The 15,032-nt window shown below is 46.9% G+C and overlaps 1 protein-coding gene across 1 annotated transcript in view; it reads left to right on the plus strand.

The window, feature by feature from the left end:
- SMC3 (structural maintenance of chromosomes 3) overlaps nucleotides 1-15,032 on the plus strand; it is an 845,399-nt gene that overhangs the window by 605,518 nt on the left and 224,849 nt on the right. Inside the window, exons 21-22 of the mRNA XM_078643761.1 lie at nucleotides 2,086-2,244; nucleotides 11,711-11,818. Coding sequence (XP_078499887.1) covers nucleotides 2,086-2,244; nucleotides 11,711-11,818 — 267 coding nt within the window. The remainder of the gene's footprint in view (nucleotides 1-2,085; nucleotides 2,245-11,710; nucleotides 11,819-15,032) is intronic.

Raw genomic sequence — 15,032 nt, forward strand, 5'->3', positions numbered from 1 at the left:
GGAAGTGTGAGCTCGTTTACGATAGAGAAAATATCTTTTACCTTGGAAGCCGAGTTTAGGACTTTTTGGGAGAAGTAAAGCTTTTTCGGCTGGAGAATGGAGTTTGTATACAGTTTTAATAGCGCAACATATTCGGATTTTGCTATGAACACCATCACATTCATTTAAAGTTGTCCTAGCTTGTGAGTTGGCTGAAGTCGACGTTTTGACCCCTATTGGGTACACTAGGTAAGACCAACCTTAGGGTGGTGTCTTCGTCAGGACTAGCAATGTAAAGAGCACCTAAAAGTTAAATGAATAAATGGTGTTACATAAACTACAAAGGGTTAAAGGGATGGTGAATGCGTGTAAATATGGGGTAAAAGGATTGACCTAATTTGACATCCAGCGTGTTTCTTATGGACTGGGGATTAGTGTTGAGATGGGGCTCAGCTGAGCTCCTAAAGACACAGAGAACACCTGTGTATTCAAGACCATGAGAGACTGACTGATCAAGAAAACACCCGTCACACAGTTGTGAATTTACGGGTGAAATGGAAATGCAGGTCAATAAATCACTGTCACGTTCCAGTCAAATCTGCAAAGACCGTGGTATGAATTGGTTAAAATGAGGGCTTCGGGTCAGCGCTGGGTATTAAAAATAGTTTCAGAAGGGCGGCAATGTCATAAGGAAATGAACTAAATGAAATGAAAACGCTTATATGGCCGTCAAGCCTTCTCTGATTCTTCTGTTCTTTGGGGAATTACCGGGTGCAACATTGCTCTGAACCTTCCTTCCTCAACAGAGGATCCAGGATAATCGGGATATGATTCTGATGTTCTGGGCGTAAGCTCAGAATCCAGTGCTGATGATTCTGTACCTGCTGGGTCAGTTCACTTGAATCCACCTGGTCAAGCGTGCATGTTGGCACATGAGAGGTCTCCAGTGGAGCCTTCCATGGCAATGGTTCCAGCATGAGGGTGATCCGACGGTCAGGATTGTGATCTCTAAGGACCTGTAGCAGACTTTTATTGGTGGTCAGCTGAGGAGAACTTCATTGAAGGGATGTCATTCTGTCCTCCTGGCACTGGTGATGACGGACGCATCCAATCTCTGGTGCGGTGTGTATATGAGGGAGCTGGAGATCAGAGGCCTACGAACACCAGAGGAGCAGGTATTCTGCACAAACCTGCTGATGGTGCTCAAGGCTTACCTCCCGTCCCTTCGTGGTCAGTCCATCCAGATCTTGAAGGACAGTGTGGCGTGGCAACAAACAAGGATGATTGGGGTCGTACTTCCTATATCTGGAAGCTCTGAGATTCTGGGCACACTGGAATGCATTGTGACAAGTTAACAGCCAATTTGGCAGCTCTCTGAATACCTGGGGACAGCCTCAGTTGCCTTCATCATGCTGACCATGAATTGAGTCTCCATCCAGAGAGAGTTCAGAACATCTTTGCCCATTGGTGCACACCTCAAGTGGATGTTTTTGCAGCTCACAGCAGTGCCTATCGCTCATTGTTTTGTGCCCTACAGTATCCGTTGAGTGGAGCCTTAGAGGATTCTTTTCCGCTAAAATCAGAAGCTTTCACCTCACTAAATATTTCCTCCCATGCCTTGATTCCTCGAGTTCTGCGGAAGATTTGCCAAGACTGGGCCGAGCACATTTCCATCACCCTGGATTGACCCAGATGAGTGTGGCACATAAACCTCTCCCACCTCTCCCTGCTCAATTGTGGGCAGCTCACTTCTAGAAAGATAACTTTGTGCTAACCTTTCTGGAATCAAATGGTAATCAATTCCTTCTTGGTAGACAAAAACTAAACTCACAAGGGAAAAGGCATTTACTACACCTCTTCTGCTTCATATTCCAATATCGGAGATTATGTAAGTGGTGGCATGAGGTCTGTATGTATTTTTAGAAAACGGAATTGTCTTGAATCACCTTGGCTAGAAAACTCCATATGTGTTGCTTCTAAATAAATGTGATAAAATAGAATTTCTTTTGTGCTACCAGCCCAGAATTGTAAATTCGCATTAGATTACGTTTTTTAACTACTACACATTGTTGAGTTTCATTTAACATTTCAATGTGTTTCTTCTAGCAACGCAGCTTACAAAGTTTGGAGGCAAGCTTACATGCCATGGAATCTACACGCGAGTCATTAAAGGCTGAACTCGGTACAGATTTGCTGTCGCAGCTCAGTCTAGAAGATCAAAGGAGAGTAGATGCGCTGAACGATGAGATTCGCCAATTGCAACAAGTAAGTTCTTGTCCCTTATGCCGTCATTAGGTACTAATTTACGGTATACCACTCACAGCTATGCAAATGTGAATATAGCAAGCTGTTTTAGTATCACTGAGTCTTTCCCTATGGACACTTCTTAAATCAAAGTCTCTTCCCTCACTCATGGCAGGTGGGAGCATGCATTTTTATCGGTCATGGAGTCAGCTGTTAACTTCTTTACTGCATTAGCTATGCTCCTGTCTTGCTTTGCCTTTCAGATAATACAGAATCTCCCACACAGTGGTTCAAACACGGCGATGCAAGAGACATAAAACACAACACCACCTAGAAAAGGGCTTTATTTTACAAAATGCAAAGACTCTCTTTTTAGAATAAGGCTTGGGGTTTATTTATGCAATGCTCTCTAACAGAAAGGCTTTCCCAGATGCCAAAATGAATCCCATTCAAAAATATATTGTATATTATATATATATATATATATATATATATATATATATATATATATATATACACATACACATGTAATAGGAATACACTTGATAGATGCCACAATTAAATGCATGAATACTAATGAATACACAAGCAACAAATAATATGAGAAGACTCAAGTGAATATACTGGGTGTCTTGCAAGAGATCAGAAAGATATATATATACACTGAATCACAAAGAAAACACTTCAAATGATCAAAGCCACTGGAACCAAGCATCACAATGGCACTAGTCAAAAACAAGTCACCTCACCCGATCGTTCACTCAACATCCTTGCCGGGGGTGGGGATGTTCACAGCTGGTTTGGACTCTCGACCGGGACTCCGGTTCCGTTTGTCTTACAGCAGTACGTCTACTCTGTAAGTGAGCTCCCAACTCAGTTGTCAACAAACCTCAGCTTTACAGTCTCAAAACACACACTAAAAGGTTTGAGAGCCTTCCCCTCCGCGGCAAAGGAATCTTACTGGGCCTGGCCAGCTTCCAAGCAAGCATTCCAGGGCAGAAAGAAGTTCCCATGTTACCTCTACATTCTCGCATGTTCCAGCCTTTATCTTGATGAAGCTCACGAAAGCCTTCCAGGGTACATTAAACACTCTCCCACAAAACAGTCCATAAACGTGATTAACCCAAACAACTTGCAAGCGTGGCTGTGCGCGCAGATAAAGCTCAAGTCAGGCAGAATCAGAATTCAGGATGACATGAGGCCATGTCAAAGCCAAAAGGAGTGACAGGGCTGGGGGATGACAGGTGGTGAATGCAAGGATTACACCTTAGTGGGAGGTAGGAGTGCCCCTGGACTCTTAATCAGGCTGTGCTCTGCCACCACAATGCTGGCTCCGCCCCCTGGGGAGCGACTGATGACTCAGCCTGCACCTGGCCCAGGAAGGGCGAAGCACTCATCAAGGTACTCCTGGCTGCCCCCTGTCCACACAATGCTGGCTCCACCTCCTGTGGAGCGTCTGATGTGCCGGCCCCTCACACTGAAAGCAGAAGCCAGAGGTACACCCAACAAGTACTCAGAGACTGAAAGCAGTTATGCAAAGGCCCCCCTGGCCTGAGAAGACAAAGGAAATGCTGTATAAAAGTAGGAGCCCTGCTCCTTGTAAATAAGAATCCTGTTTCCCCACAAAGAACCTCTGCCCAACTAGAAGGAGAAGAAGACGCTGGAAGGACTGGCCTGCTGCTTGCCTTGCTGAGGAAGGAGAGGAGAAGACTTTTGAAAAGACTTTGCTGACTTGTGCTTTGAAACATTCTCCAAGGCTTGACTGAGCTTGCCCCCTGATCTGAACCCCAGGACTAGTGGGTTCTTGGTGCCTTTGCTTGTCCTTCAACTTCGAGCCGTGTGTGCCTCCCGCCGGAGGAAGACTGCGCCCCTCATCGCCCCCCTCCTAGGGCTGTGGCACTCGGGAGCTTGCCTGCCTTTGTCCCCGTGAGAGCCTCGCTCCGTTCGGAGTCGCTCTCTGCCCCCGGGCTAAGGTGCCTGCTCCTCTGCCCCTCGCCTGTCAATAGGAGCGCGCTGAGAGCGCCCTCGCCCCTCCCGCCGGAATTGCAGTGGCGATAGTGATCTACGCCGGGACCCGCAGCCCGCACGGACCGTGCCCTGCCGTCCCCGCTTCGCTATCCCCGAGTGTCTGCAAGCCGCGCCGCCCCCCCTCGTGGAGACCCCAGTACCACCGTACTAGGAGTCGAGGGCCGCGCCTGCTTGTGTGCCCACACCCGCTGACGTCAGGATCCGAAGGCATCCCTGAACGGGCCGAGCCGCACTGCCATGCACGACTCGACCTACCGTAACAGACAAGAAGCCTTCGCCAAGTTCTACACCGGGCTAGGGGCCCGCAACGTTTGTTTTCCCCTTTCTCGGACCAGCCGCTTCCACTCCTGCCAAACCGTGAGTAAAGTGTACGCGAGGTACGAGTGCTCACGCCGGATGCGTGAGCCGTGGTGGGGTGTTCCGCTTTTAACTGCACTGAGGACACAGAAGCGCTGCGAAGCGCTCAGACGACCAGAGACTGGCCGAGGGTCCCTAAGAGAACTGTGTTGGAAGAGCACTGAGAAGGAAATCCTTTTTGAACTATACCTAAGAAAAGCGTGCCTATTTTTACAACCTGTTGGCATATGAAAACGTTATTGGTCTTGTAATAAGTCTGAACTGCTCATATTTATATATTTTTACATAAAGGAACGTATTTTTATATATTCACAGCCTGGTGTCCATTTGTGGGGGGATTGGTACATTTTACTGTGTGTTATTACAAATGCTTAACTGAATAACGCCTGAAGAATAGCCTTGGCTGCTCACGCCACGCACCTAGAGGGTGAGCAAGGGTAATTCTAAGGGGTCATCCTTCGCCCTGACTTAGAGAAGAGGGTCCCTGCTTGTCCCAAGTGAATACTTGCGCCAACCAGAGACCCCCAATTCTAACATTGGACGCAGCGGTGAGGATTTGCGAATTTGCATTTGTAGTTTACATATAGTGAATTATTGATCACCACATACTGAGAGCAGACCTATAACGCAGCCACAGATTTTATTGTTTTTTAATTTTGCTGGGAGATCTCCGTGTGCTTGTGAAACGTCATGCCTGGTTCAGTGAGGATGGAAAAGGCAGCAACCAGATGTCTGTCGCCAGAGGAGTTGACAGACAGGGCAGCAACCAGGGCGCATGAAATGGAGATGGCAAGATTAAAGGGCCAATTGGAAATGGAGAAGCAAAAATTGGCAATGGAGGCGCAAAAACGCCAAAGAGCTCACTACTTGAGGATGAGAGAACTTGATTTGGAGCTTGAAGCCAGGAGGGCTTTAGCCCAGCAACAAGAGATTTGTGTAGCTCACAGATTGAGCTTTGCTGAGTTGGAGGTGGAGTCCAGCTCAGCTGGTGGCAGCAACATTCAGGTATCTAGTGCTGACAGCATAGTGCGCGCACCTAGAGATATGGCACCTGACTTGGAGGGGGTTAACTTACACCAGGAGGTTCAAGGGCATGAGGTAGCTCCAGTAGTGCGCAGCGTCCCTGAAGGGAATAGGGTAGCTGGCGTAGGAGTTCATGGTCCTAGTGGTGGGAGGGATTTCCCTATGGTTGAGGTCCTGGTGGGTAAGTGTAAAGACCGCCCAGAAGAGTGTGGGTTGTGTGACAGAGACAGTCCGCTACTGTCTGGCCAGTCGCAGAAGAATAGTGTGGAGTATGTGTGTGAGGCGCTGGATGGAGAGGTGAAGTATAGTTTGGTTAACCCTGCTAGGGGCTGTGTAATCCAATTGTGGGAGAGCATACTTTAAGTCCTAGTTTTCCAGAGCTATGCCAACATCTGTTTGAGAGTGAGTTCTCTGACCCCAGGGAGCTCACATTGGAGGCAGACCTTGTGGTGGATTCCAGAGGGTCTGTAGAGGCATGGGGGTGTGATCCTGTGGGGAGTGGCTCAGGTATCTTCCAGCCCAGAGTGGTGGAAGTGGCGCAGAGTAGCCCTGCTAGGTCCTGTAGTAGTGAGAGGGGTGTAGGGCCTCACGTCCTGTCCTTAAGGGGAAGGAGTGAGAATGGGTTTTGTCCCGGTAATGCCCAACCTCAGTCTCAGAGCCTGGATGGTTCTTTAAGGGAACACCAGGTGGGGAGCCTAGGCTGTCCGGATGAGTCACCCTTTGAGGGGGGTCCCCCAGTGGCTAGAGAACGTGGAGGCTCTGTAAACAGAGCTCCAGTAGTTCTGGTGTCTGGCAGTACCGCTCCAGGTGGGAGGGTGCAGAGGTCCAGAAAGAGGGGCGAGAGGGGGAAAGAGTCCCCAGTGGAAGAACCAGTGGGTCAGGGGCCAGCCAGCAGGGCTGCGTCCCCAGTGAATGACCAGGGGGACACCATTTCTGTCCTGGGGGATCTTCTCGCACTGTCAGAGGGACAGGGGTTGGGAGATCTGCGCCAGGCAGACTGTCGCACGGTACATGAGCTATGTGCCACCGTCAGGGGGGGCATGTGTGCTCCTCGGGTGTTCCTGGTGCGCCAGGCAATTGTTCAACTGCAGGGTTGGGTCCCTGAGTTGGAGAGCCAGGTTCAGGTGTTGTCTGACCTGGAGGGTGGGACCACTGTAATCAGTGTCCTGATCCATGTCACTTCTAGGGGTACCACTCCAGTGGGGAGTGGGCAGTACTCTGGAAGGGGGTGCAGAGGGAGAGAGTCCTTGCCTCTGACCCCGGTGCGGTTTGAGTGTATAAACCCTAGGATAGAGGGCCAGGTGCAGGGTGTCCCCCCTGACCTTGTGCCCCGGTTGCAGGATAGCACCCCTGAACTGGTGGGCGAATTGTGCAGGTCACCTGCCACAGGTGCCCTGACAATTCTGTAAGGGGGTACCACTCCATGTGGGAGGGTACAGAGCCCCAAGGGGGAGGACCGGCTGTGGGAGAGGCCACCCCAGTGTTTGGTCCAGCCGCCAGGTACAGGCCTGGGGCTGGTGGGTCAGTGCCAGGATGACATACCTGACCTGACAGGAGGGAGAGTGGACAAAAGGTGCCAAGCACCTGGGGCTACTGCCCCCCGCTCCTTAAGGCCTCAGGGGTTTGAGAGGCCTGAGAGGCATGAGGCCTGGGTCTCAGCCCTGACTACTGTCAGTGGCCACTATGATTTGATGACTGTCTGTTGGGACACACCTGTGAGCAAGTTGAGGTTAGAGGCTGCACAGGTGGTGTCCACAGAGGTAGAGAAGGGTGCCCCATGGATTAGCTGGTTGGACCCTGAGAGTATGGACAGAGGATTTGAAATAGGTTCAGATTGGCGTAGAACTGGAATGTGCCCCTGCTGTTGCGGGCCAGGTCCATGTTCTATCGCCCAAAGCAGGGAAGCCCATCACAGTGGTGATTGGTCTACCCTGCGTTTTGGCTGGAAGGGGGTTGTGTTGGACTTGGCCCTCTTGGCAGGGTCATCCCTGAACTTTTTGCCTTCCTCCAATACTCTCTCGGACCTGTTTTTGTTGGTTTAATGACTCTGGGCACTTTACCACTGCTGACCAGTGCTAAAGTGCATATGCTCTCCCAATGTAAAATGTAACTGTGATTGATTTCCATGATTGGTTCATTGGATTTACTGTCAGTCCCCAGTAAAGTGCACCAGGAGTGCCAGGGCTTGTGAATGCCAATACTGCTAATGGGCCTGCAGCGCGGGTTGCGCCACCCACAGAAGCAGCCTTTTAAAATGTGTCTAGCGTCTGCCATGGCAGAACCTGCATGCAGTCTGGTACTGTCATGCTGGCTGGGCAAGTGCACACACTTGCCAGCCCCTAAACCTTCCCTTAACTTCATATTAGTCACCCCTATGGTAGTCCCAAGGGCAGGGTGCATTGTAAGTGTAAGGTAGGACATGCTCTGATGAGTGTGGCATGTCCTAATAGTGAATTACTGCCAAATTCGTTTTTCACTATTGTAAGGCTACCTCTTCCCTTTAGGCCAGATGGGCTGCTGGAACTATTACACTCTATAATCCCAGCAGGCTCAGGGAACATGGTAGAAAATAAAGTTTAGTATGCCTGGACTCAGAATAATAAAATTCTTCTTTTAGTAAAGTTTATTTTAATATCCTGTGTTTGCAAATGCTACTTTTAGAAAGTTAGCATTTGCTTGCCTAACCATTTCAGCCCGCCTCTGCTAGTATGTGGATCTGACTGTCTGGGATGTGTGAGTGACAGGGCTGGGGGATGACAGGTGGTGAATGCAAGGATTACACCTTAGTGAGAGGTAGGAGTGCCCCTGGACTCTTAATCAGGCTGTGCTCTGCCACCACAATGCTGTCTCCGCCCCCTGGGGAGCGACTGATGACTCAGCCTGCACCTGGCCCAGGAAGGGCGAAGCACTGTCATCAAGGTACTCCTGGCTGCCCCTGTCCACACAATGCTGGCTCCACCTCCTGTGGAGCGTCTGATGTGCCTGCCCCTCACACTGAAAGCAGAAGCCAGAAGTACACCCAACAAGTACTCAGAGACTGAAAGCAGTTATGCAAAGGCCCCCCTGGCCTGAGAAGACAAAAGAAATGCTGTATAAAAGTAGGAGCCCTGCTCCTTGTAAATCAGAATCCCGTTTCCCCACAAAGAACCTCTGCCCAACTAGAAGGAGAAGAAGACGCTAGAAGGACTGGCCTGCTGCTTGCCTTGCTGAGGAAGGAGAGGAGAAGACTTTTGAAAAGACTTTGCTGACTTGTGCTTTGAAACATTCTCCAAGGGCTTGACTGAGCTTGCCCCCTGATCTGAACCCCAGGACTAGTGGGTTCTTGGTGCCTTTGCTCGTCCTTCAACTTCGAGCCGTGTGTGCCTCCCGCCGGAGGAAGACTGCGCCCCTCATCGCCCCCCTACTAGGGCTGTGGCACTCGGGAGCTTGCCTGCCTTTGTCCCCGTGAGAGCCTCGCTCCGTTCGGAGTCGCTCTCTGCCCCCGGGCTAAGCTGCCTGCTCCTCTGCCCCTCGCCTGTCAATAGGAGCGCGCTGAGAGCGCCCTCGCCCCTCCCGCCGGATTTCCAGTGGCGATAGTGATCTACGACGGGACCCGCAGCCCGCACTGACCGTGCCCTGCCGTCCCCGCTTCGCTATCCCCGAGTGTCTGCAAGCCGCGCCCCCCCCCTCGTGGAGTCCCCAGTACCGCCGTACTAGGAGTCGAGGGCCGCGCCTGCTTGTGAGCCCACACCCGCTGACGCCAGGATCCGAAGGCATCCCTGAACGGGCCGAGCCGCACTGCCGTGCACGACTCGACCTACCGTAACAGAAAAGAAGCCTTCGCCCAGTTCTACACCGGGCTAGGGGCCCGCAACGTTTGTTTTCCCCTTTCTCGGACCAGCCGCTTCCACTCCTGCCAAACCGTGAGTAAAGTGTACGCGACGTACGAGTGCTCACGCCGGATGCGTGAGCCGTGGTAGGGTGTTCCGCTTTTAACCTTACTGAGGACACAGAAGCTCTGCAAAGCGCTCAGACGACCAGAGACTGGCCGTGGGTCCCTAAGAGAACTGTGTTGGAAGAGAACTGAGAAGGAAATCCTTTTTGAACTATACCTAAGAAAAGCGTGCCTATTTTTACAACCTGTTGGCATATGAAAACGTTATTGGTCTTGTAATAAGTCTGAACTGCTCATATATATATATATTTTTACATAAAGGAACGTATTTTTATATTTTCACAGCCTGGTGTCCATTTGTGGGGGGATTGGTAAATTTTACTGTGTGTGTTATTACAAATGCTTAACTGAATAACGCCTGAAGAATAGCCTGGCTGCTCACGCCACGCACCTAGAGGGCGAGCAAGGGTAATTCTAAGGGGTCATCCTTCGCCCTGACTTAGAGGAGAGGGTCCCTGCTTGTCCCAAGTGAATACTTGCGCCAACCAGAGACCCCCAATTTTAACAGTTATGTAGCTGATTCTGCTATACAACTCGTAGCTAGTTATTTCTGAATTTCCGAGCAAATTGGTCCAGTTTTCTGTTGGATGTCTTTTCTTATGTCCAATAACTCAATAAGCCCGGCAAGCATTTGAATTTAAAGAATATAAAAACAGAACTTGGGGAAAAAAATCATTATTTTTTACATATTTTTTCATATAGTCTGTCACATGGTGAATTTATTATATCTTATATTTGTCATGTGGAAGTAAGACTCAATTGGCTGCGGTAAATCAGTGTTGACTGCATAAAAGTTAAAACTTCAACTGCAACAGTAGGGATCAATATTTTTCTTTTAAAAGTCTCTTGTGCACCATTAGTCGGCATTGTTCTTGGCCTCCAGAAGAGACTCCCAAATAGTGGTTGCCAATTTATTTTTATTTTTCTTAAATTCCCTCTAAGTGTATCTTAACCCTTAAGCATTTACATCCTTTTTTTATTAGGGTTGCATCCTCCTGCCAAAGATGTAACAAGATGATTACCGTATTGTATACACTTACTGGATGAACAATGCCAAGGTTCGGGAGGGGGATTGTTTTTCTTCCATGTTGCAAAATCAAAAATAAAGGTTTTAAAAAAAAAAAAAGATGTAACAAGATGTAACGAGAAAAAATTATTCTTTTGTTCTCACAGTAATGAATGTGAAGAATAAGTAATACTAGTGAGGTCCAACACTGTCGTGGCCCTGGCAATATAATTGCAATAAACTCATCAAGTTAATTACATCATTATCCCTCATAGCATTGCGCATAGCTTTCAGTTCTGTGGAAGTTCCTTTCAAGAGTGCTGTCTGGGGGTCTGGACAATGTAATTATCTTAGTGCGATTATCGTTAAGGTAGTTACATTGCCTAGTTCCTGATAGTGATACTAAAGCAACATTGGTGAGTTTTGGCATTGTTTTTTCTACTGCAGATTAACCTTAATTCTTTCTGCTCTACGTTGGAAAAAAAGGTGAATTTTGCCAGTTTTGAAATTTGCTCTAAAATTTGCTTCACCGCTGTTTGTACCTGGGACACGCCTTTCTATGGTACAAGCGTTATTAGTTTACAGTAATAGATTATTTTACGTCTCAGTTCCTCCTCCATCTTGGTCTTTGGTAAAATATATTTTGGGACTCGTTTTTTTCGAGACGGAAACGTTACTTGTCTATGATGATAGTTATTAATTGTGGATAGGTTTTATAATATTACCAGATCTTACCCTAGAGTGCTCAGAGATATTTTCAAGTCTTTATTATTCTCCAAGTTGGAATAAGATGGCGTCAGTTGAGAGCATTATTGGAGTTGGTGGTGTCATTATCCGCAAAAAACATAATTTGCTTATTTTTTATTTTTGTTGACACATTTGTATTCTAGGATCTCCGTAACCATGTCCATATTCTGAGATTATATATATATATATATATATATATATTTATATATATATATATATATATATATATATATATGCACTATTCGTCATTGATTCACAAATTTGATTATAGGTAAGTCATGTTTCTTTGCAAACTCCCTATTTCCCTGTAGAATTGCATTCTCACATGGAAACTAAGATTATTTTCGATTGAATTTCTTATAATTGGGTTACATTTTGCCTCTTTTGTTTAGGAAAACAGGCAGCTTCTGAATGAAAGAATTAAACTGGAAGGCACTATTACACGAGTAGAGACTTACCTAAATGAAAATCTTAGGAAACGATTAGATCAAGTGGAACAGGTAAGTTTCATTATAATCTGCAAGTTATTATGCAGTATTATTTGAAGTGTATTTCCTGCAGAAGTAGTTACTGACTGAAAGTGATGAACAGATGATCCAGTGTATTCAATGTATAGAACCTTTCTCAAGTGAGTAGGAGTCGGCACACAGGTGTTAAAATTGGTCATTCACTGGAATTACTAATGCATCCCTTTTCCCATAGTGGTGAGAAATTTGGTCTCTGTAGTTGACCAGATGGAAAAATAAGTTCACATCAAAGGCAATCAGAATTATTTCTAATGCCATGACTTTTAACATAAATTAGATTTAAAATAATATGAATGCAGTGATTTTTCACTAGACCTTTAGAGTGTTGTATTTTCTCCCTTCCTGACATATAAAGTCAATAGTTTAATTTGTCTTTTGTCCCTTAACTTCTATTGGGTTGTATGAGTTGTTGTACCATTCCAGGGTGTAAGAGTCACAATATCACTAACCTGTAGATTCATTTTGCTGAAGGAACAACAGGGCATCCAACTATCTCTTTTGCAGTTCCAAACACATCCAAGATTGTGCTCGATACTGAAGGCGAAGCGGGATACAGAAATATGAGAGAAGACAAACAAGAAAGCATTAGGTTTTAGTCACACCAACACTTGGAAAACTCAAAAAGCAGTTGCTCCTTCATGACTGGAGGTGGTGTCATGTGACTCCACGTTGACTCTGTTCCGCTCTGAAAGTGACAAACCGAGCCACAAAGATGCGCCACCTGTGTGGCTGCGTCAGTTGCTTTCTTTCTGTGCCTTTAGACATGCATTCAGAGCTCTGCTCTTCTTTGTCTTCACTCTTTGAAAAAATGTATAAGAAAATAATCTCTTCATTGTGGAAGCGAACGGGTCACCCCCACAGGGTTTAAACCTTGTGAAGACTCACAAATGGAAGTCTAGGACAGATCACCTCAGGGTATGCCTCTGGTGTTGGGCATGACTCCAAGGCCTGTGCACTGACATCAAATGAATCTGATAGCCATCTGTGAAAGCGAGGTGAAGCTCTACATGGCAAAACACTGCAAGACGTCCATGCAGGTTGAAGTTGACAGTGCGGACGCTGTTCCTTTCCCAGTCGTTCCAGCAGCAGATCGTTGATGTAAATGATGATGGAGAGATCATGAAAGATTATAAAGCATTTATTATGCACTACAGAGAAAAGCTGGTGATCCCATCAGAAAGCAGAGAGCTAACTGACTGGGAAGAACACAGTGAATAATGACATCAAGGAAATGGAATGTTGAACTTAAAGTGATACAGCATAACATAAGTGAAGAGAATACAACATATCCTCTTCCCTTCATATATAAAAAAAACAAAATACGAGTTCATGCTTATCATTACAGAGAGAGTCCTTATTGGCAAACAAAATCATGTAAGTAACCTGGAGGTCTTCTAGTTCTCTGAACTCTACTAATATTGCTCTCCTCAGAAGTAACATCATATTTACATTCAGCTTTTTTGTACAGTGCTACACGCCTCAAGTTCCAACTTTCGCCGTTGAATAGAGTAATGAACCTTCTATGAACAGACTTGACCTTGAATGGGCCCCTGAATTTGGTCAACCCGACCCCAACTCGACCAGGCTTGACCTTCACCCAATCACTCACCGCAATCTTACAACTGTCATCTGGTTCACACACAGTGCCGGTATTGTCAGGACCAACATTTATCAATTCTTTCATCCAGGCGGCAACAAGCTTTGTGCCAGCTGAACGCCCCCTCATGATGTTAAAAGGAATCATTCCAGTCACACCATTCTCAGTGGTTCTGTATGCCCAAACCAGGTCATTTACTAATTCCCTCACATCTGTTCTTGACGAGATTGCCATCTGAATCGCACCTTTAACCATCCGGTTCGCCCTCTCGACTATTCCATTCCCCTGGGGATTGTAAAGTGAGGTTCTAGAATGTGCAATTCCACATGTTTTTAAGAAATTGGTCATCTCCAAGGAAGTCAACTGGGTTCCATTGTCGGTGACAATTTTAGTAGGAAAACCTTCTTCTCTAAAAATGTTGTTCAACACAGTAATAGTGTTATTGGTAGTGATTTCCTTCATGAACTTAACTACTAACCACTTTGAGGAAATGTCAACTACCACCAACCCAAACCTCATATCTTGACTCAACTGGTAGAACGGGCCAATGAAATCAAGGCATATAGTGTGCCATGGGCTTCCTGGGTCACCTATTGATCCACAACCAGTATGACTACCAACTTTAAGCCTTTTTTCACTCTCTAAACAGTCCGTACATTTTTCCACCCACTGAGAGATTTCCAAGTCCATGCCGGGCCACCAAAAATTCTCCCTAACTCTCCTCTTGGTGAGGGACTGACCCAGATGGCCTTCGTGGGCTAGTTTAAATATAGTAAACCTCACGTCTTGTGGGGGAATAAACTTATCTTCCATTAAAATCAAGAAGCCATCCTTGTCCAAGAGAGACAGCTGATCAAGTACTTTCAAATATGGGCGAACTGCCGGGGATAGGCAACTCTCTCTCCTCGGACCCTTAACAATCATGTCCTTGACTTCTCTCAATACCACATCCTTTGCCATGGATGTATTCCACAAACTCTTGCCAATTGCCCCGGCACAGATATCTACTACTTCATCCACTGCAGCTACAGACCCTTCGGAATTGGATGATTCAACACCTAGCTTGTCTACCGACTCCCAAGGTAGTGGTAGTCTAGAGAGTCCATCGGCTTGGCAATTCCTCCAACCTGGGATGTACTCAACTGTATACAGATATTCTTGAATCCTAGCAGCGAGTCTAGCTAACCTCGCAGAACCCTTGCCAGCTCCACCAGGTGACAGAATTTTAACCAAGGGTTTGTGGTCTGTCAAGAGCGTGAATTTGAACCCCCACAAATACATCCTGTAATACTCGCAACCCCACGCTGCGGCTAAGGTTTCACGCTCGATAATAGAGTAATTCCTCTCAGCTGTAGTGAGCGTCCTAGAAGCGAAAGCCACAGTCTTGATCCCACACTCGTGTACTTGAGCCAAAACCGCACCAACACCCACAGCGCTGGCATCCACAGTCAAGACTGACTTACGGTTGGTATCAAATGGTGTCAGGATGCCTGCATCACAAATTTCATCTTTGATTTTTTTAAAACATTCTTCTTGCTCCACACCCCATACAAACTTGCATCCTTTCCTCAACAACACCTTAATTTTTTC

Source organism: Lissotriton helveticus, chromosome 5_1, assembly GCF_964261635.1.
Source record: "Lissotriton helveticus chromosome 5_1, aLisHel1.1, whole genome shotgun sequence".
Lineage (NCBI taxonomy): Eukaryota > Metazoa > Chordata > Amphibia > Caudata > Salamandridae > Lissotriton > Lissotriton helveticus.